Source organism: Aquarana catesbeiana, linkage group LG04 (genome assembly GCF_042186555.1).
Source record: "Aquarana catesbeiana isolate 2022-GZ linkage group LG04, ASM4218655v1, whole genome shotgun sequence".
NCBI classification, from domain to species: domain Eukaryota; kingdom Metazoa; phylum Chordata; class Amphibia; order Anura; family Ranidae; genus Aquarana; species Aquarana catesbeiana.
In genome coordinates this window covers 497,206,396-497,228,835 of record NC_133327.1, presented here as the reverse complement: position 1 = coordinate 497,228,835, position 22,440 = coordinate 497,206,396, and the positions used below count along the sequence as shown (strand labels likewise).

The window sequence follows — 22,440 nt, the reverse complement described above, 5'->3', positions numbered from 1 at the left end:
CTCCTCCAGAGCTCATCCTTAGGACACATTACTATTTCGGACCATGCTCCGTTCACCGTTACCTTCACCCTACCAGTGGGCTCCCATAGAGCTTGGAACTGGCGTCTCAACGAAAACATGTTAGACGACCCTGTAGTGGAGACCAAGATCTCAGACACATTAAAGAATTACTTTCGGGAGAATACCGCCGAGGATTTAAGTGAGGGCACAATCTGGGAATGTCACAAAGCAGTGATAAGGGGTGAGCTTATCGCCCAGGGCACCAAACTGAAAAGAGAACGGCAGGCAGACTATCACAGAGTCTTTACCGCACTCCACCAAGCGGAACTTAAGCACAAAACTGGGGGTGCCCCCGAAGCCCTACGGGAACTAACAGAGCTTAGGGATCTATTCTCGCGTTTACTAGAACGCCAGGCGCGAAGACAATTGCGGTATTTATCACATAAGTACTATGAACACAGTAATAAGTGCGGCCGCATGCTGGCAAGAGCCCTGCGCACAAAGCAAGCCCAAATGCAAGTATACAAGCTCCGCTCCTCCACAGGGGACATGACATTTCAATCCTCCAAGATAGCAGCGGGGTTTAGAGACTATTACCCCGACCTCTACAACTTAGACGCAAACATAACCTCAGACGTCAAAGTAACCAGACTGACAAAAATTAGTGACTACCTATCTGTTAATGGACTGCCCCCCCTAACTGAGGACCAACAAACTGACTTGGACTCCCCTATCACCACTGCAGAGATCGAGTCCACCATCAAATCACTACCCAATGGGAAAAGCCCAGGCCCCGACAGGTTCACCAAAGAGTATTATGCTAAATTCTCCCCAACACTCGCGAACCATATGTGTAGGTACTTTAACTCCCTAGCGAAAGGACGCAATATCCCCCCCCCCCCCCCCCCCAAGGCTCTCCTTGCACACACATCGGTTATACTGAAAGAGGGTAAAGACCCTACAGTCCCACAGAGTTACCACCCCATATCCCTCCTGAACACTGATATAAAAATCCTAGCAAACTGACTGAAACATCTTATACCCCATGTAGTACACCCAGACCAAACTGGTTTTATCACAGGACATGAAGCCCAAGACAACTCCATCTGAGCGATCAAACTTATACACTGGGCCAAAAACAGAGAAGATCTCCTCCCCTACTTAATACTTTCTACTGATGCCGAGAAGGCATTCGACCGCATTGACTGGTCCTACCTGAGAGAAGTCCTAACCACACTAGGGTTGGGCCCGAACATGTTAACCTGGATACTAGCCCTCTACTCAGAACCTAGTGCACAGGTTAAAGTCAATGGCATTTTCTCAACCAGGTTCCCGATCAGGAACGGCACGAGACAGGGGTGCCCACTCTCCCCCCTCCTCTACGCCCTGGCTCTTGAGCAGCTATTACACAGAGTAAGAGTGAATACTGATATCACAGGCCTGACAGTGGGAGCTGTGGAACATAAACTTTCGGCTTACGCGGACAATGTACTGTTCCACCTATCCAACCCCCTGATCTCGCTGCCGGTCCTGATGCGGGAACTTCAATATTTCGGAACACTCTCCAACTTTAAGATTAATTATAATAAATCAGAAATCCTACCCATCTGCCTATCTACAGCTATGACAAATAGCTTAAAAGACTCATTCCCTTTCACATGGACTAGAACTTCCTTATGCTACCTAGGCATACAACTGACGGACAGCTTCAACACTTTATACACAACAAACTACCCCAGATTAATGACTGAAATTCGACAAGACCTAATACGCTGGCCGAAAATTGCTTTCACATGGTTGGGAAGAGTAAACATAATAAAAATGAATATCCTCCCTAGAATATTGTTCTGTATGCAAATGCTCCCCATACTCCTACCCAAGACCTTTTTACACACGTGTCTAACATGCTTACTACTTTCATATGGAACTCGTGGAAGCGACGAATAGCTATGAAGGTACTACAGCGCCCTAAGCACCATGGAGGTTTTGGTGTCCCAGACTTGCAACGGTACTGCCAGGCCATTGCCCTACAGAGGATTCTGAATTGGCGCTTCCATGATCAGACCAAACTATGGGTGACCATGGAAAAATATATGGCAGGCAGGAACCTGTCCTATGCCCCGTGGCTTTCGTGGGAACATAGGGGGTTGTCAGAAACAACGTCCCCGTTAACGATATCTACACTTAAAACATGGGACCGAATTAACCGTGCACTAAGCTTGCCCCCCCCCCCCCATGTCCCCACTGACGCCTCTGGGAGGATTCCTCTGGTTCCCAACGGGGGAACATGCGGGCTTCGTTGGAGCCTGGGTGGAAGATAAGAATGCCAGCTGTGGTAAATGCTGAGAAATGGCAAAATATTACCCTTTGAATCCCTGGGGGACAGGCCTGGTAGACCGCAGCTAAACTTCTGGAAGTATGGGCAGTTGCACCATTTCTTTGAGGTACACAGTAGCTCTATAAGAGATATTGCATTGCTCACACCTTTTGAGAAACTGTTCATAGCGGAAGACCCGATCCCACGCATGATTTCAGAGCTCTACCTACTGATAGGGTCCTCGGCTTCCAAACCCATATGTATACGTGCCTTGGAAAGGGACCTAGGAAAAGTGTTCTCTGGATCTCAGTTAACACATTTATACCAACTTACTCACGCCAGCTCAGCAGGTTCTAAGATGCAGGGGACAAATTATAAGTTACTGACACGTTGATACAGAGTCCCCTCAGACTTAGCACGGATATACCCAGCCAGCTCGGATGTGTGCTGGCGGGGATGCGGAGGCCGAGGTACGCTACGGCATCTGTGGTGGGAATGCCCTCGAATAAAGGCATATTGGCGTGATATTCGAGACCAGATTAAAGATATCCTTGGGATAGATGTTCCCTTTTCCCCAGATCATTTCCTCTTACATATTCCTCCCATGCCAGTCAGTCGCTACAAGAAGTGTCCATTGCCCCACTTACTAAACGCTGCTAAGTGGCTACTTCCAATCTGCTGGAAGAAGGCACAGATACCGAGCAAAGAGGAGTGTATATGTAGGGTAAATGAGATTAGAGAAGCAGAAGAATGGGTAGCAAAAAGTAAGGGTACTACGGACAAACGTTCAGCCATATGGTCAATATGGACGGAACACTTCCCTGACACTACCCATGTGTCCTCCAGTCTGGATGTGTCCTTATTAAAGCTAACAGACCCAACACTGGGTCAACGTGACCTTCCTAAGTGATAACCACTACTGTAATCCCCTAGACCAATGCACAGACCACGTACATAGCACATCTGTTCTTACCAAGAAGAGGCGGCGGACTGTCCGGAGCGGGCCACAGGAGACTTATACGGATTTAAGGTGTGATCCTGTCCTTTTTCCCACCCCTGCCCCCTTCCCCCCTTCTTTTTCTCTCTCCCCTCTCTCTACCATTTCCTGTCTCAAATAGTTATTGTAACTGGAAGATTTAAATGTTGAATGACCAGAATGTAGGCAATTAATGACAACCAGGTTGACGATCACTCTGTTACAAGGTGGGAGAGGAGTGGGGCTGTGCCCCCTGCTGAGGAGGCTGGGGGGGCCGGGGCACGCCTGGCGTCCAGGGGGATGCGCTAGGGGAGGATAGTAGGAGGCCATGGTTGCCCCCCTCTTCTGGCGTGAATCCAGGGCGGGGGCGGTCTCGTGCTCCCCCGGATTTCTTTCCCCCAGCGAGGGGGACCGACATGGCTCAGGTGACGGACCCCGCAGAAGGTTAGTGGGCTCGGCTAGCCGCTACTTTAATGGCGGCTGAGGCCTAATGTCAACCATAGCTGGTCAACGAAACACTAAGGCCACAAATTCTTAATGTATGCATTGCCTTCTTAGTTTCACGATATTCCTTATTTTCTACTTGTTTTCATTACTATTACTACTGTTGAAATGTGAAAATGACTGTCACTATTAAGCACATACTGTACTATGTTTATAAAGCTGTGACCGAACACAATAAACAAAGTTTAAACAAAAAAAAAAAAAAAATGAAAGTTTGATGGATGATTGTTAATCTGTCCCATTACTTTTGGTCCCTTAAAAAGTGGAAGGCACATATACAAACTTTGTAATTCCTACACCATTCACCAGATTTGGATGTGAATATCCTCAAAATTAAGCTGAAAGTCTGCAGTTAAAGCACATCTTGTTTGTTTCATTTCAAATCCATTTGTGATATATAAAGCTAAAAAGAGTAGAATTGTGTTGATGTCCCAATATTTATGGACCTTACTGTATATATATATAATTTATACACAGCCCTCAAATTTTCCCAGAGGAAAAGTCGAGCTGGCCGATCATCAGAGTGTGGGGATTGCCCCCTATAACAGCTTTCATTTGAATTGCTGGGTTCCCGTCGCCACTCACCCTCACACAGTGCTGCCTCCTCGCACTGTGTCGCTCATGTCACAGTCCTGCCTCCTCGTCTGGTGCATTTGATAAACAGAACACTGGTCCAATGCCGGGAGGCACCGGGCGAGGAGGCGGGACTGTGTGACGTGAGCGGCGCAGGGCGAGGAGGCGGGACTGTGTGACGTGAGCAGTGCAGGGCGAGGAGGCAGGACTGTGATGTGAGCAGTGTCAGGAACCCAGCAATTCAAATGAAAGTTGTTACAGTGGGCAACCCCTGCTCTCTGATGATTGGCCCGCTCGACTCTTGTCAGCGCAGGTAAGACTACTGACAGGCACAGGTGAGGCTGTATTGATGGGAACAAGTGAGACTGTACTGACGGACACAGGTGAGACTGTACTGACGGACACAGGTGAGACTGTACTGACGGACACAGGTGAGACTGTACTGACGGACACAGGTGAGACTGTACTGACGGACACAGGTGAGACTGTACTGACGGACACAGGTGAGACTGTACTGACGGACACAGGTGAGACTGTACTGACGGACACAAGTGAGACTGTACTGACGGACACAAGTGAGACTGTACTGACGGACACAGGTGAGACTGTACTGACGGGCACAGGTGAGGCTGTACTGGCGGGCACAGGTGAGAGGAGAGGCTGTACTGGCGGGCACAGGTGAGGCTGTACTGGCGGGCACAGGTGAGGCTGTACTGGCGGGCACAGGTGAGGCTGTACTGGCGGGCACAGGTGAGGCTGTACTGGCGGGCACAGGTGAGGCTGTACTGACAGGCACAGGTCACACTGTATTGACGGGCACAGGTCACGCTGTATTGACGGGCACAGGTCACGCTGTATTGACCGGCACTGATAAAGTTGTTGTTAATATTTATTTTTGTATCTTCTGCATAAAACATTTAAGTCCCCCCCCATAAAAAAATAAATAAATAATGAGGCACACCACATACACACACATACAAACAAAAATGTATAGGTCAGCTGTGCCTATGCACGGAAACGTCAATTGCAGTACACATGCCGGACTGAGGGGAATAATTCTAGGACCAGACCTTCTCCATAACACTAAACTGATGACCTGTAGGCAGCTTTTAATGCGTCGCCTATGGAAAATATAGGGTGTTGAAGTTTGTCACCATTTTACAGGTGCACGCAAATTTAAGGTCTGACATATTGGGTGCAGCCTCATCGTTTATATTTTACCAAAAAAATTGGGTAACCTTTTGCATTTGTGTGCCCTAAAATTAAATGTAGTGTATTTTTAACTGACACTTTGCATTTCTTAGACTTTTGCCATAATATTGTGTAACATAAAAAATTGGAACTACCACTGTTTTATTCTCTAGGATTTTAGAAAATATATAATGTTTTTTTTTTTTTTTTTGTTTTTGTTTTTTTTTTTTGGGGGGGAGGGGGTTAATGCAATCTACAGGCCTAAAAAAAAAAAAAAAAAACCCTGCAAAAATGGCACTCGCAGTAAAAGGGTTAAACATTTTATTTATTTATTAATTTTTCTATAAAATATTTTGAAAAAAAAAATGGGTTGAGATGACATTTGCAAATCATTGCAGTCTGTTTTTATGTAGATTTGAGATATTAGACACAGTGTCTCAATTTTTTTTTTTTTTTTAAATTTGTGTGTAATATATGCTTACACTATATTACCAAAAGTATTGAGACACCTGACTTTACATGAACTTTAATGGCATCCCAGTCTTAGTCCATAGGGTTCAATATTGAGTTGGCCCAGATATAACAGCTTCAACTCTTCTGGGAAGTCTGTCCACAAGTTTTAAGAGTGTGTCTATGGGAATGTTTGACCATTTTTCCAGAAGCACATTTCTGAGGTTGGGCACTGATGTGGATGAAAAGGCCTCACTCGCAGTCTCCACTCAAATTCATCCCAAAGGTGTTTTATTGGGTTGAGGTCAGAACTCTGTGCAGGCCAGTCAAGTTCCCCAACCCCAAATGCGCTCATCCATGTCTTTATGGACCTTGCTTTGTGCACTGCTTCGCAGTCATGTTGGAACAGGAAGGGGCCACCCCCCAAACTGTTTCCACAAAGTTGGGAGCATGAAATTGCCCAAAATATCTTGGTATGCTGATGCCTTAAGAGTTCCCTTCACTGGAACTAAGGGTCCGAGCCCAACCCCTGAAAAACAATTACACACAATAATCACCTCCACCAAATGATTTGAGGTCTATAAAGACATGGATGAGCGAGTTTTGAGTGGAGGAACTTGACTGGCCTGCACAGATTCCTGACCACATCCCAATAGAACACCTTTGGGATGAATTAGAGCGGAGACTGTGAGCCAGGCCTTCTTGTTCGACATCAGTGTCTGACCATACAAATGCGCTTCTGGAAGAATGGTCAAACATTCTCTCCTAAACCTTGTGGATAACCTTCCCAGAAGAGTTGAAGCCGTTATAGCTCAATATTGAACCATGTGGACTAAGACTGGGATTCCATTAAAGCTTATGTGTGTGAAGGCAGGTGCCCCAATATTTTTGGTAATATAGTGTACATACATACAAGACACAAAATTCACATTCCTCTTCGGTATTCTTTAGCGCAAGGGAAATGGCATGATCTCCACTGCTCTATCACCTTGAATGTATGTCTTTAGTATGCATGTGTGATTACATTGTTGTCTGATTACATTGCTGCTCACTCTGCTCACTTCCCCAGTAATGCTTAAGATACTGTACATCTGCTCCAAACATCTGCTTCAGACATCTGATGGACCCGGTGCTGTTTACTGAACCATTCATCCATTCAAAGAGAAAAGTAGCAGCCCTGTGCAGGGTCATCACACAAGGACAGAGTCTGCCTCTATGAGCATCCAAACCTTTATATGGGTTTTTTACATAGTGAGAATTTGTCAGATTTTGCGAGTTGAGTTTCCGGGAGGTAAAACATTAGAAGATACTAGTACAAACATCAATATAAGTTGCTGCTTCATGAATATATATATATATATATAGATATATATATCTATATATATATATATATAGATATATATATCTATATATATATATATATAGATATATATATATAGATATAGATAGATAGATAGATAGATAGATAGATAGATAGATAGAGATAGATATAGATATACATAGATATATAGATATACACAGTTGTGCTCAAAAGTTTGCATACCCTGGCAGAATTGAAAAAAATAACTGACCATGCCAAAAAACTGTCTTTTATTTAATGATAGCATTCACATGAAGCCATTTATTATCACATTGTTTTTTGGATCCTTTTTAACTTGCTCACGCCGATATACGTCGGCAGAAGGACACGTACAGGCAGATTAAGTCCTTTAAGAAGCGGCACCGTGGAGCTGCGACCTCTGTAAGTGTGATTGCGGGTCCTGCGGACTCAATGTGGGGATACCCGCGATTGTCTCCCGGAGAGGAAGAACGGGGAAATGCTGATGTAAACAAGCATTTCCCTGTTCTGCCTAGTGACAGGACACTGATCACAGCTCCCTGTAATCAGGAGCGGTGATCGGTGTTGTGTTACACATAGCCCCCCCCACACACACACACACACACACACACACACACACACACACACACACACACACACACACACACACACACACACACAGTTAGAATTACTCCCTAGGACACACTTGACCCCTACGGCGCCACCTAGTGGTTAACCCCTTCACTGCCAGTCACATTTACACAGTAATCAATGCATTTTTAATTGCACTGATCGCTCTATAAATGTGTCCAAAAATTGCAGCAAAAGTGTCCGATCTGTCCGCCATAATGTTGCAGTCATGACAAAAATCGCTGATCGACGCCATTACTAGTAAAAAAAAAATATTAATAAAAATGATATAAAACTATCCCCTATTTTGTAGACGCTATAACTTTTGCAAACCAAACAATAAACACTTATTGTGATTTTTTTTACCAAGAATACGTATCGGCCTAAACTGAGGAAAAAAAAGAAAAATTATATATATATATTTTTTTGTGGCTATTTATTATAGCAAAAAATTAAAATAAGTGTTTTTTTCAAAATTGTCGCTTTCTTTTGTTTATAGCGCAAAAAATAAAAACCGCAGAGGGGATCAAATACCACCAAAAGAAAGCTCTATTTGTGGGGAAAAAAGGATGTCAATTTTGTTTGGGAGCCACGTTGCATGACCATGCAATTGTCAGTTAAAGCGATGCAGTGCCGAATTGCAAAAAGTGCTCTGGTCTTTGGGCAGCCAAATGGTCTGGGGCTTAAGTGGTTAAATCATAATAACAGAAATCGACCAAATAACCCTGATAAGAAGTTTACATACCTTGGAATGTTTGGCCTTGGAACAGAGACAGAAGGTGGCACACACAAGTTAAAATGGCAATTAAAGGTTAATTTCCAACATTTGTGGATTTTTAAATCACAATTAGTGTCTGTGTATAAATAGTCAATGAGTTTGTTAGCTCTCACTGAGCTGTGAGGAGGTAGAAAAGAACAGTCAAAAGACCTGCGTAACAAGGTAATAAAACTTTACATAGATGAAAATGGATATCAGACGAGATCGGGCGCTTTCAGGGTGATGTGGCCGTATTCAATTAAAAAATTTTTTGAGTAAAGGGAGAATTTGCACGTTAGATGAGTTAAGGAAGGAACCGGAGCTCTGGGTGATAGATGATTGGAGGTTCCTCCAGCTTTCGCATTTCATAGACAAGCTACCTAAACCACTGAGAAGTGAAGACGAGTATAGACCGCTTGAGTGGCTCTGTGTGAGGGGGCAAACAGGCGGTGTGATCGCTCAATTATATAGGATCTTGGGAACGGAGATGGAATTGGAGGAGCCTCCTTACATTAAAAGGTGGGAGCAGGAGTTGGGGTTACATTGTAGTAAAGCGTTATTAGAAAAGATCCTGCAGTTGGTACACTATTCAGCACTTGACACAAGAAGAACAGAGATTCATTATAAATGTCTTGCAAGATGGTACGCCACCCCAGACAGATTAAGCAAAATGGACAGTTCGAAATCTAGTGCCTGCTGGAGGGGGTGTATATGTTTGGGAACAATGGCTCACATGTGGTGGGATTGCCCCACCATTAGGATTTACTGGAAAAAAATTATATCCTTGATTAAAGAGATTACTGGGGAAGAAATAGCAGAGGACCCCTGGGTTTGTCTCTTTCATGGCACAACGATGTCGGTAAAAAGATACCGGTCCTCCCTGGTCCCTATAATGCTCGACGCAGCTAAAAGACAGATCGCCCAGAAATGGCGGGAACTGCCAAATCCAAATATACGAGATTGGCTATTGAACATAAATGAAATATATAATATCGAGTGTTTGGACGAGAGGGGACTGGTACCAGACGAGGGGGAGGAACGGACGGGTAAATGGGCAGGTTGGCAAGGATTTAAATGGTCTTGGAGTTACTTGGAGGAGATAATAAATATAGTATAAATGGCGGAAGTTCACTTGAGACTGGCAAGACTTAACTTAGAGGGTGGTCCCTCGGGGAGTCCTTCTGCAGGAAAGGGGGGAGGGAGTGGTAGGGGTCTTAGGTAAATGTGAGTAATATGTGATCGTGGAAATGTAAATGGAAATGTTTTCGGTGGGATATGGTTTTGTATTGATAAAATTATAAATAAAGAATTAAAAAAAAAAGATGAAAATTGATATAAAAATATATCCAAAGCTTTGAATTTGCCAGTAAGTACTGTTCAATAACTTAATTAAACTGATTAAACAGTACTGACTGGCATATTCAAGGCTTTAGATATTTTTTTTATATCATTTTCCATCTTTGTAAAGTTTCATTACCTTGTTATGCAGGTCCTGTTCTTTATTACCTCCTCATGGCTCAGTGTTTAGCCTGTTTGGTGCATCCATGTGAGAGCTAACAAACTTGTTGATTATTTATACGCAGACACTAATTGTGATTTAAAAAGCCACAGATGTGGGAAATTAACCTTTATTGGCCATTTTAACCTCTGTGTGCCACCTTCTGTGTCTGTACCAAGGCCAAACATACCAGGGTATGTAAACTTTTTATAAGGGCCATTTGGGTGATTTCTGTTATTATGATTTAAAAAGGATCCAAAAAACTATGTGATAATAAATGCCTTTGTGTGATTTCTATCCTTAAATAAAAGACACAAAAGACAGTTTTTTGGCATGACCGGTCATATTTTCAATATTTAAAAGTATGCAAACTTTTGAGCACGATTGTGTGTGTGTATGTGTGTGTATATATATATAAACAATGTGTACAGGGTAATACAATATGTCTGTGTAGCTGAAGAAAAAGAAGTATAGAATCACCTGCAGACTATTTAGTAATCTCTAATGCCGCGTACACACGAGCGGACATTACGGCGGACTTTGCCCGGCGGACTTTTCGATGTACTTTCCGACGGACTTTCTGAATGAACGGACTTGCCTACACACAATCCACCAAAGTCCGTCGAATTCGTACGTGATGACGTACGACTGGACTAAAACAAGGAAGTTCATAGCCAGTAGCCAATAGCTGCCCTAGCATGGCTTTTTGTCCGTCGAACTAGCATACAGACGGCGGACTTTTCGACCGGACTCGATTTCAACGGATAAATTTTAAACAAGTTTCAAATCTAAGTCCGTCCAACTTTTGAGAAAACAAAGTCCGCTGGAGCCCACACACATCGAATTGTCCGACGAAATCCAGTCCGCCGGGCAAAGTCCGCCGTAATGTCCACTCGTGTGTACGCGGCATAAGCCTTTAGTCCAAGTTTGTGCACATACTAAGAAACCTGTAGTGTCCACTTTAAATGCATAGCTGCCTAACCTACCAAATTGTAAGAAGCTATCCCTGGTTTCAAGGTGGTAGCCCTGGATAAAATGATGAGGCTGTGTCCCCGCTACCTACACAACCTGCTCATTAACCCTATCATTAACCATACAGAGCATGTAACTTAACATGTTTTGTGTTCTAGATAGTTTGTGCTTTTTGTTTGCATGTTTGTATACTTTACAATAACTTGACATCCCTTAGACAGTATTGATGAATTTAGGTGGGCAGACATGGGGGGTTTATTTACTAAAGGCAAATCCACTTTGCACTACAAGTGCACTGCAAGTGCAGTTGCTGTAGATTTGAGGGGGACATGCAAGGAAAATTAAAAAAAATATATTTTTTGTTTGTACATGATTGGATGATAAAATCAGCAGAGCTTCTCCTAATTTCAGATCTTCCCCTCAGATTTACAGCGACTGCACTTCCAAGTGCACTTGTAGTGAAGAGTGGATTTGCCTTTAGTAAATCAACCCCATGGTCCTTACTAGCACAGAGCATGTTCACAGAAGCTTTACACGGACAATTTGCTCCGAATGGTCATAGTTCTAATTTGTATGCATAAATAGAGGTGAATTGAATAGTTTGTGTGTCAGGAAAGATTGTCCTAAATTGCATACTTTTCTAATATTAATAGTATAATTTGTAACATAGAATGTATAAGGTTCACTTAATAAAATGATTATCAGAATAGCTTAGCTTATACTGCAACATGTGTAAATGTGATTTGTTATCCAGTGCTAATGTAAGCTCATATTTCAGACTGGCTACACATAGGCCACCCATCTAAATGATTACAAGGGCAGACATTTGCCTGCTTGCCAAAACTAAAAGATGCACATTTCCACTGACAAGTTAAATGACTGGATATTATATTAGTTACATAATAATATAGTAGCACAGCTGGACAGTGATTTCATAAGCACCAATTGCTTGCCATCATTGTTCAACCCTTAGTCAGACATGGATTCAAAAGCAGTGATATTTACTAAAAGAACCAGACTGTGCAAAGCCTTTGGCTGAAAAATGGCTCTTGGTTCCACCACCTTTTCACTGGAGACAAAATGAAAAATTGGTATTACCTTAAATCTGTGATGGCCAAATTATATTGTGGCCTCCACTGCTTCCAGAGGGCTGCACAATAGCAGCACATTTTTCCACCTTCAAATTTAAATCCTTCATTTTTTGCAGCACATGAAGTTGGAGTACTGTAACCTCCAGCATTGTTGTCACTAAGTGCAATAATAACCCCCAGTGTTAGTGGATGCAATGATTACCCCCCCCCCCCCAATATTGGAATTGGTGAACACAATAATAGTCAGTGGAAGAAATAATAACCCCCAACATTGGTGTCAGTGAAAGCAATAACAACTCTCAACATTGGAGGCAGTGGATGAAAAAATAACCCCCAACATTGGTGGCAGTGAACGCCTATAATATGCAATAAATAATCTCCCACACACACATTTGGTGGCCACTGGCAGTGTTTCTCTCTTTCTCCCTCCCCAGCCTAGGACCAGGAGTTAACTCCACCCACAGTAGTGTCTTTCAGTGGCGGGTGCTAAAACAATGAGCATGTTCTGGTACCTGGCTCACTGCTGCATCTCTATTGTGCCCAATAGCCCGTGGGCTGCGTTGAGCACTAGTTATCCTAAATTTGCCAGTTCTCGACGTGAGAATATGTGTTGACAATATTCAAACAAACAAAAAGTGATTATACTTATTATGTAATGCTCTGGAATTTTGTACTGCTTTGTTTATTACTTTTTAAATAAAGTTTATCTTTAGATTACAAAAAAAAGCGTTCTTTCATAACCTTTATCTTAGATATAGGGGAGCCTGGCTGGTGAATCTCTGGCTATGCATATGTCATGGATATAGTGAGAGCACCCTGCCATAATTTGATTCTTTTCCTTCCCACCTGGGAGTTTTGAGAATCCCACCTCTCCTTCGCATTTTCAAGCATCTGTTGCTTTCTCCATAATGGGAACAAAAAGCAGGGAGAGTGGTAGAACCCCTCATAATGCCAGCATCAGGTATATGTAACTAAATTAGTCATAGAGAGAGAGTGAACACATTGTGAGGAAGTTTAAGGGCTCATTCACACGTTTGTTGATTGCTATGAACATAGTAGTTCTTATTAACACTCCTATAGTGTTTATGATGCTTTTTGTTGCATTTTTGAAGCCTCAGGAAAGCACATCAAATGCCCATGTAATGGTTGTTCTTCTTGGACAAAGAGCTTAAAGGAGTGGTGTAGAGAAAATTATCTATGTGGCATGTTTAGGTTGTGGTGTGATAGCAGACATTTTTTTTTTAATTCTTTACAGTTATAGATACATATACTTTGTTCTCTTGGCTGTCCACTTCAAGATGAGCATGGAAAGATTGCCACAGTTACTTGCTTGCACTGACACTTGCTGGCAAGGTCACTTGCTGGCACTGACATTTTGCTAACACAAAAAGCTTTGCCACTCTCACTAATGCTCAGTTTCTCTGTTCTTGCCTCACACTCAGTATTGCTAGCTGGCTTGATGCTTCTGCCTGCATGCAGAAGCAAATGGTGTAACCACATGGCTGCTCTGTACAATCAGGTAAAAGTGACCGGAGCTGCTCTCTCCTAGTTTTCTGTTATTTCCCAGTGTATTCTGGAATACAATAACCTCTACTTCCTCTCCTCTAGTGTCCATCCAACACTTTTAAATGCTTCGCTATAAAGCCATAAATGATATAGGTGGTGTTAAGGTGCGTTTACAGAGAAATACTATTGAAATCAATGGAAGTGGTAGACAAACGGTGATGCCTCACGAAAATTGTGTGCTGCTTATTTTTGATACAACACAATGCTACCGCTCCTGTGTGCACTGCACTATGTGGTGCCCATTGTCCTATTCATGGCAGGCATTGAAGGGTGGTTAAAAAGCTTTAAAAGCACTGCTTTAAATCAGCTTAAACACAATGGATGCATGTGTAAACGATCTGCCGCATCCACCAAAAACTGAGATCTAATTAGGGTAGAAATACTCCTTAATTTAAAGGGAATTTGATATGTTATTGAATGTTGTCCAGTAGAGATCTCACAGTTCAGTTTGACAAATTGCAGATTAGCCATAGCTAGTAATAGTTAGGTACATTCAACTGGTCTCCTTCTGTAATGTTAAAGACATTTCTTTAGCTTAAGATGCTGCTTGAATACGTAGCAAAATGTCTTCAACAATACAGAGCAGGTTCATGTAAAATTTTAGTTAGTTTGGCATTTTGTAGAAAAAGGATGCAAGAACACAAGGTAACAAATTAAAGGGATGTATTACATAATACATTCATGTGTCCATTAAAAAAAAAAAAAAAAAAAAAAAAAATATATATATATATATATATATATATATATATATATATATATATATATATATATATATATATATATATATAATAAAATATACAACACTGAAGAAATGATACTTTGCTACAATGTAAAGTAGTGAGTTACAGCTTGTATAAGGCCCCTTTCACACGATAAGCCCGCTCAGATCCGCCTGTCCATTTTTCAGGTGGATCCGAGCGGGCCATCCATTGATTCCTATGGGCAGGAAGATGTCAGGGGAGATGTTTCCGCTAACACCCGCCTGCCATCCGATCAAGACAGACGTATGGCGATATGTCTGCTATCCATCTTGGCGGATCGGACGAGATCTGATGAAAACAGACATGCTGTCCGTTTTCGTCCAATCTCCCCATTCAGATCAGCGGGGCTCTGACAGGTCCCTCCGTGCTCAGTGAGCAGAGACTGACTTGTCTTCTGCAGGCTCAGCAGAGATCAACGGAGCGATCTTCCGCTGAGCTCCACTGAACGGATCCGCTCCATGTGAAAGGTGCCTAACAGTGTGTAAATTTGCTGCCCCCTCAAAATAACTCAACACAGCCATTAATGTCTAAACCGCTGGCATTAAAAGTGAGTCCACCCCTAAGTGGAAATGTCCAAATTTGGCCCAAAGTGTCAATATTTTGTTTGTCCACCATTATTTTTCAGCACTGCCTTAACCCTCTTGAACATGGGGTTTTACCAGAGATTCACAGGTTGCCACTGGAGTCCTCTTTCACTCCTCTATGACGACATCGCTCCTCCACCTTCCATTTGAGGATGCCCCACAGATGCTCAATAGGGTTTAGGTCTGGAGACATGCTTGGCCAGTCCATCACCTTTACCCTCAGCTTTTTTAGCAAGGCAGTGGTCGTCTTGGAGGTGTGTTTGGGGTTGTTATCATGTTGGAATACTGCCCTGCGGCCCAGTCTCCGAAGGTAGGGGATCATGCTCTACTTCAGTATGTCACAATACATGTTGGCATTAATGGTTCCCTCAATGAACTGTAGATCCCCATTTCCCGGCAGCACTCATGCAGCCCCAGACCATGACACTCCCAGCAACATGCTTGACTGTATGCAAGACACACTTGTTGTACTCCTTACCTGGTTGTCGCCACACACGCTTAACACCATCTGAACCAAATAAGTTTATCTTGGTCCCATCAGACCACAGGACATGGTTCCAGTAACCCATGTCCTTAGTCTGCTTGTCTTCAGCAAACTGTTTGCGGGCTTTCTTGTGCATCATCTTTCTTGTGTGTTCCTTCTGGGATGACAGCCCTGCAGACCAATTTGATGCAGTGTGTGGCGTATGTTCTTAGCACTGACAGGCTGACCCCCACCCCTTCAACCTCTGCAGCAATGCTGGCAGCACTTATATGTCTATTTGCCAAAGACAATCTTTGGTTATGCCGCTGAGCACGTGCACTCAACTTCTTTGGTCGACCATGGCGAGGCCTGTTCTGAGTGGAATTTGTCCTGTTAAATTGCTGTATGGTCTTGGCCACCATCTTGCAGCTCAGTTTTGGGGTCTTGGCAATCTTCTTATAGCCTAGGCCATTTTAATGTAGAGCAACATACATTTTTGTTAGCTCCTCAGAGTTCTTTGCCATGAGGTGCCATGTTGAACTTCCAGTGACCAGTATGAGTGAGAGTAATAACACCAAATTTAACAAACCCGCTCCCCATTCACACCTAAGACCTTGTAACACAAACGAGTCACATGACACCGGGGAGGGAAAATGGCTAATTAGGCCCAATTTTGACATTTTCACTTAGGAGTGTGCTCACTTTTGTTGCCAGTGGTTTAGACATTAACCCTTTCACTGCCAGGCCCTGTGCTCCATTTTGTACACTTGGGTGGTCAGACCATTTTTGCAATTTTTCCTTTGCTTTTTTATTTTTCACTTATAGCTTTCAGAATTTGTGAAAGACCCCCCAAACCATATATTTTCTGAAAGCACATGATGAGTAGAATAAAAAGGTGCTACTGATGTTTTAGACCCAACAGTATTTGCGCAAATGTTTATCAAACCAATATATTTGCAAAAAATACACAAACTATTATTGGCAGATAAAAACATAGCAAATTTTACAAAATCCCTACTAAATAAAAAAGCTTAACCTGTATTGAGTTGATAAATAACAAATATTTGTAACTTTTAAATTGCGCCTTTTTGCAAAATGGTGAAAATTTGAACAGACGCAAAAGTGTAAATATCCAAATTTCTCAAACCTGAAGGTTTCCCCTTACAGCTACAGAATTTGTGAAAGGCCCCCAAAACCATATATTTTAGGAAAGCATATGACCTCTAAAATAAAAAGAATGTGCTACTGCTTTTTTAGACCCCACGGTATTTGCACAAATGTTTATTGAACCAATATATTGGCAAAAAATACACTAAAACCATTATTGGCTGATAATAACATAGCTAATTTTACAAAATTCCTGCTAAATCCCTAATATAAAAGCTTAATCTGTATAGAATAATAACAATAAAAAATATTTTAAATTGTGCCTTTTTGCAAAATGGTGGAAATCGAACGTACCCAAAAAGGTCTCAAAAAATCTGGAGGTTTTCATTTTTCACTTACAGCTTTCAGAATTTGAAAAGACCCCTCAAACTAGATATTTTCTAAAAGCACATGACCTGTAGAATAAAAAAAAGTTTAGTTTCACTAAAAATACACTAAAATAATTAATATTGCACATAAACACAATGTAACTTACAAAATTCCTGCTAAATTAGTACTAAAGTATCGTTCATATGTGGCATACTAAAGTGTACGCCCATGTGCCATGTTTACCTGCACAGGGATGCACAGGTGTTCTGTGCATCCCCATACAAGCAATCCCATTTATGTAAATTGTAATGCAATGGCTGCTGTTCTGAATCTGTGTGGGTACATGACCCTGAACACAGACAGTGTGAGCTCAGGGACATGCATATGGATCTACATGGATGTAAAATTGGGAGCAATGGCTCTCTTGGTGCAGGGGCTACATCCCAAATGACATCAATGGGACTGCCTGCACAGAGATGCACGGAACACCAAGGCCCTAGGCCCCTTTCACACAAGCACACTGATTGGGTTTGCCTGTCCATTTTTCAGACCGGCCCAATCGGACCACTCATTGTTCTCTATGGAGAGGCTGATGTAAATGGACATGTTTCCGTTTATACCCGCCTGCATCCGATCCAGTGCTCTAAAAACAGACAGATGGGGATTCTATTCCCCATCCATCTAGCAGATTGGATCGGATGGTATTTGATGGAAATGGACAGGCAGTCCGTTTCCATCCGACCATCCCATAGAGAATAGCGAGCTGTGTCTGCTCTGCATCAGCGGAGTGGACACAGACCTGTCATCCGCCTGCTTAGCGGAGATCAGCAGACAGATCCCCCTCTGAGCAGGTGGATCTGCTTGACAGAGTCCGCTCCATGTGAAAGGGGTCTTACCAGGAGCGGCCGGTCCATTAGGGGCACTGGACTCATACGTTTTTTTCCAAGCCACATGATTAGAGCCTGAGGCTTTAATTGGCTTGAAAAAGGTTGGATTCGGGATGCAGAGCATTGCACCCCGAACCCACCCACTTGTGACAATAGCAAATTAATATTTGCTATCCTCTTCTGGCTTCTCCTCCTGGCCAATCAGGACGGATCGGATTGGCTGAGGGGAGAAGCTGAGTTATCCGTGTAGGGGTGAGTGCAGGCAGACCTGGTGGGTCTTACTATGTTTTTTTTTTTTTTTTTTTTTTTTTGGGGGGGGGTCTTTGGTGAGATATCAGAGGTCTAAACAGACCTCCCATTTCTCTCTTTTTTTGAGACAGAAAAAGGGACTGGAGATAGTCTTTTTTTTTCTCTGCCTCACTTTACTTAAATGAATGAGGAATCTGTATAGAGATTCCATTAATTCAGAAAATGACAGTCTGATACATTGTAACACTCAAGGTACAATATATCAGCTGTCAGTGGGCACATAGCAGTGATCAGTAGTTATTGCTGCATGCACCCTCTCTTCTACAGGGAGGAGTTTAGTAAACAGATGTTTACTAAGCCCCCCCCAGCCCCTACTTCACCCCCCACGCCCCTACTTCACCCCCCACTTGCACCCCAACCCCCCCCCCAATCCCCAGCCTGACAGATCATAGAAGATCTGTGCAGGGAGAAGCTGCAGGTGAAGGGAGGGGAAGAAGAGATGCCGCTTGGAGCGGCCATGGATTGGGGGCATTTGGGGGGTGATCTGACTGGCGGGGGGACACATCTGGACCCCCCCCCAAGCCCCATGCAGCACCTGAAGCCGGCGGGAGTGGAAGAGGAGGGATGCCGACTAATGATGGTGGCTGCAGGGAGTGGATTTGCAGGGGGGGTCGGATCAGGTGGAGGTGGGGTAAAAGATGCTGGGGTAAAGAAGGGGGGTGAAGGGGAGAGAAGAGTGGGGGGGCAATTTTAGATGAAAGGGTGCAGCGGGGGTGGAGATGCAGGGGGCAGGGAAGCGGACGCATGAGTGGGGGGGTGTCACATTAGGGGTTAATAACACTGATCAGTGGGTTGTAATCCGCTGATCAGAGTTATAGAATTGTTCAGCAGAGTCTGCTGAATAATTCTGATCTAAGCTTATGGTCATTGAAGTGACTATAAGCTTGTAGGAGAGGGAAAAAGGAGGTCTGTATGCCATAGTAACCTAGCTACTTCTGTAGGTCCTTGGCAGAGAAAGAGTTAATGGCTGTGTGTTGAGTTATTTTGAGGGGACAGCAAATTTAGACTGTTATACAAGCTGTACACTCACTACTTTACATTGTAGCAAAGTGTCATTTCTACAGTGTTGTCACATGAAAAGATATAAAATATTTGCCAAAATATGAGGGGTGTACTCACTTTTGTGAAATACTGTGTGTGTGTGTATCTATCTATCTATCTATCTATCTATCACCTCATATTGACAGAAAAACACAGAATTGTTGACATTTTTGCAGATTTATTAAAAAAGAAAAACTGAAATAGCACATGGTCTTACATATTCAGACCCTCTGGGAAAGAGTCTTTTTGGGAAAGATACAACAAGTTTTTCACACCTGGATTTGAGGATCCTCTGCCATTCCTCCTTGCAGATCCTCTCCAGTTCTGTCAGGTTGGATGGTAAATGTTGGTCGACCCAGACTGAGGTCCTGAGCACTCTGGAGAAGGTTTTTGTCCAGGATATCCCCTGTACTTGGCCGAATTCATCTTTCCCTCGATTGCAACCAGTCGTCCTGTCCCTGCAGCTGAAAAACACCCCCACAGCATGATGCTTCCACCACCATGCTTCACTGTTGGGACTGTATTGGACAGGTGATGAGCAGTGCCTGGTTTTCTCCACACATACCGCTTAGAATTAAGGCCAAAAAGTTCTATCCCGGTCTCATCAGACCAGAGAATCTTATTTCTCACCATCTTGGAGTCCTTCAGGTGTTTTTTTAGCAAACTCCATGTGGGCTTTCATGTGTCTTGCGCTGAGGAGAGTCTTCTGTCGGGCCACTCTGCCATAAAGCCCCGACTGGTGGAGGGCTGCAGTGATGGTTGACTTTCTACAACTTTCTCCCATCTCTTGACTGCATCTCTGGAGCTCAGCCACAGTGATCTTTGGGTTCTAATTTACCTCTCTCACCAAGGCTCTTCTCCCCCGATAGCTCAGTTTAGCCGGACGGCCAGCTCTAGGAAGGGTTCTGGTCATCCCAAATGTCTTCCATTTAAGGATTATGGAGGCCACTGTGCTCTTAGGAACCTTAAGTGCAGCAGAAAATTTTTTGTAGCCTTGGTCAGATTTGTGCCTTGCCACAATTCTGTCTCTGAGCTCCTCAGGCAGTTCTTTTGACCTCATGATTCTCATTTGCTCTGACATGCACTGTGAGCTGTAAGGTCTTATATAGGCAGGTGTGTGGCTTTCCTAATCAAGTCCAATCAGTATAATCAAAAACAGCTGGACTCAAATGAAGGCGTAGAACCATCTCAAGGATGATCAGAAGAAATGGACAGCACCTGAGTTAAATATGAGTGTCACAGCAAAGGGTCTGAATACTTAGGACCATGTGATATTTCAGTTTTTCTTTTTTAATAAATCTGCAAAAATGTCAACAATTCTGTGTTTTCCTGTCAATATGGGGTGCTGTGTGTACATTGAGGACAAAAATGAACTTGTATGATTTTAGAAAATGGCTGCAATATAACGAGTAAAAAATGTAAGGGGGTCTGAATACTTTCCATCCCCACTGTATCTATAATACACACACATATATATATATATATATATATATATATATATATATAATCTATGGTAGTTTCCTACATATATAGGTTGACAGCATGTTGTCCCAAACAGTACATTTCAGTTTATTTTTCTTATAATTTTTATATAACGTATGTTCACTTAAAGTAGCACTAGCTCTTAATACACCCTTGGTGAATGAAGAACACTAAATGGTAGAATATAAATTTTGTGAAGTATTTGTTATGATGGTAGAAGTAGTATTTCTTTTGACTTTAGTGTTTTTGGTATCCCGCAGATCCTGTGTTCCCAGTGCATGATCCTGCTGGTTGCTATGCTAATGGACAGATAAGAAGCCATGGTGACCGCTGGAGAGAAGATGACTGCACTTTCTGTCAGTGCATTAATGGAGAGCCCCACTGTGTGGCCACCGCATGTGGACAGAGCTGTCTAAAACCAGTAAAAGTGCCGGGAGAGTGCTGTCCAGTGTGTGAAGGTATGCTATTAGCAAATTTAACACTGTAATAGAATAAGAGTTAAAATGAATGTGTTATGTCACTAAAGTATATAAACTACTAAAATGCTAGAATTGTCTTGGAACTACCCTGGATTATAGTTGCCCTTCAGGCTCACCTTCTATTCAGCTGACAAATCAACCAATCTGTTATTGTTACATGAGTCTTTCTAGATTTGTAGACTGAATTCTTGCCCATGGGGAGTGATTTACTAAAGTCAAATAGGCTGGTCACTTTGCAAGGGCAAATGAGTAAGGCCTTTTGGGTGAAATGTGTTAGATGGGAGGTTCCAAAGGCAGGGACTTCATGGTGATTACTTCAATAAATCAGGATTCATGTGATGCTATTGGAGTACTGAGAGTTTCTTTGGGTTTGTTCACATGTTGGAGCGCAGATGGCTCCCTGGTTTACCTGCACCCAAAGCAGAGACCAGAATGGGGGCAACTTTGCTTGAAGCAGAGGAGGTTTTTTTTTAATTTATACACCGCAAAGATATAAAGCTCTGCTGACTTCCCTCATCATGTGCGTAAGCAACAATGTTGTTTTTTTATTTCCTTGCGTGTAATTGTGTATTCTTCGCAAAGTGAAACTTTCCCATGTTCGCTAAACTCTGGTACCAATTTTCTTCAAAAGTACAACTAGCTTTGCAAAGTGACCAGCCTATTTTATCTTTAGTAAATAAACACCACAGTGTCCGAAATGTAGCATTTATTGTTCCTGTGGTCTTTGTTGTATTGCTTCTCTCTTTCCACACTTTGAGTTGAAGCGGTATTAAACCCCAAAACAAATATTGATTTTATTGCAACTTACCAATTCCTAGATGTGATGGCTGCATTTGTTTTCTTTTTTAGGCTTTCTTTCATTTACCTGGCGATCTGGCCTAGTAAGTCTGTTGTTTTTCAACAGAACAAGCTCTCATGCAAATGTATCAATTAAGAGTGTTGAAACAAACCATTTACCACTGATAGGGGTGGTTACAATTGTTAGTTTTTTTTTTTTTTTTTTTGGTATTGTTTATTATTTCAATTGCATACCATCTACAATTCCAGTAAAGTAATTAAACCACTAACAGAGCCTGTGTCCTGAATAGCACCGGCCATACACTTGTCAGAGGATT

At 42.7% G+C, this 22,440-nt stretch overlaps 1 protein-coding gene across 4 annotated transcripts in view; it reads left to right on the top strand.

The window, feature by feature from the left end:
• The window catches only part of CRIM1 (cysteine rich transmembrane BMP regulator 1), a 1,688,666-nt gene that overhangs the window by 1,034,744 nt on the left and 631,482 nt on the right, over positions 1 to 22,440 (top strand). For all 4 annotated transcript variants that reach the window (XM_073627709.1, XM_073627706.1, XM_073627710.1 and 1 more), the window contains one exon: positions 21,107 to 21,304. In XM_073627709.1, coding sequence (XP_073483810.1) covers positions 21,107 to 21,304 — 198 coding nt within the window. The remainder of the gene's footprint in view (positions 1 to 21,106; positions 21,305 to 22,440) is intronic.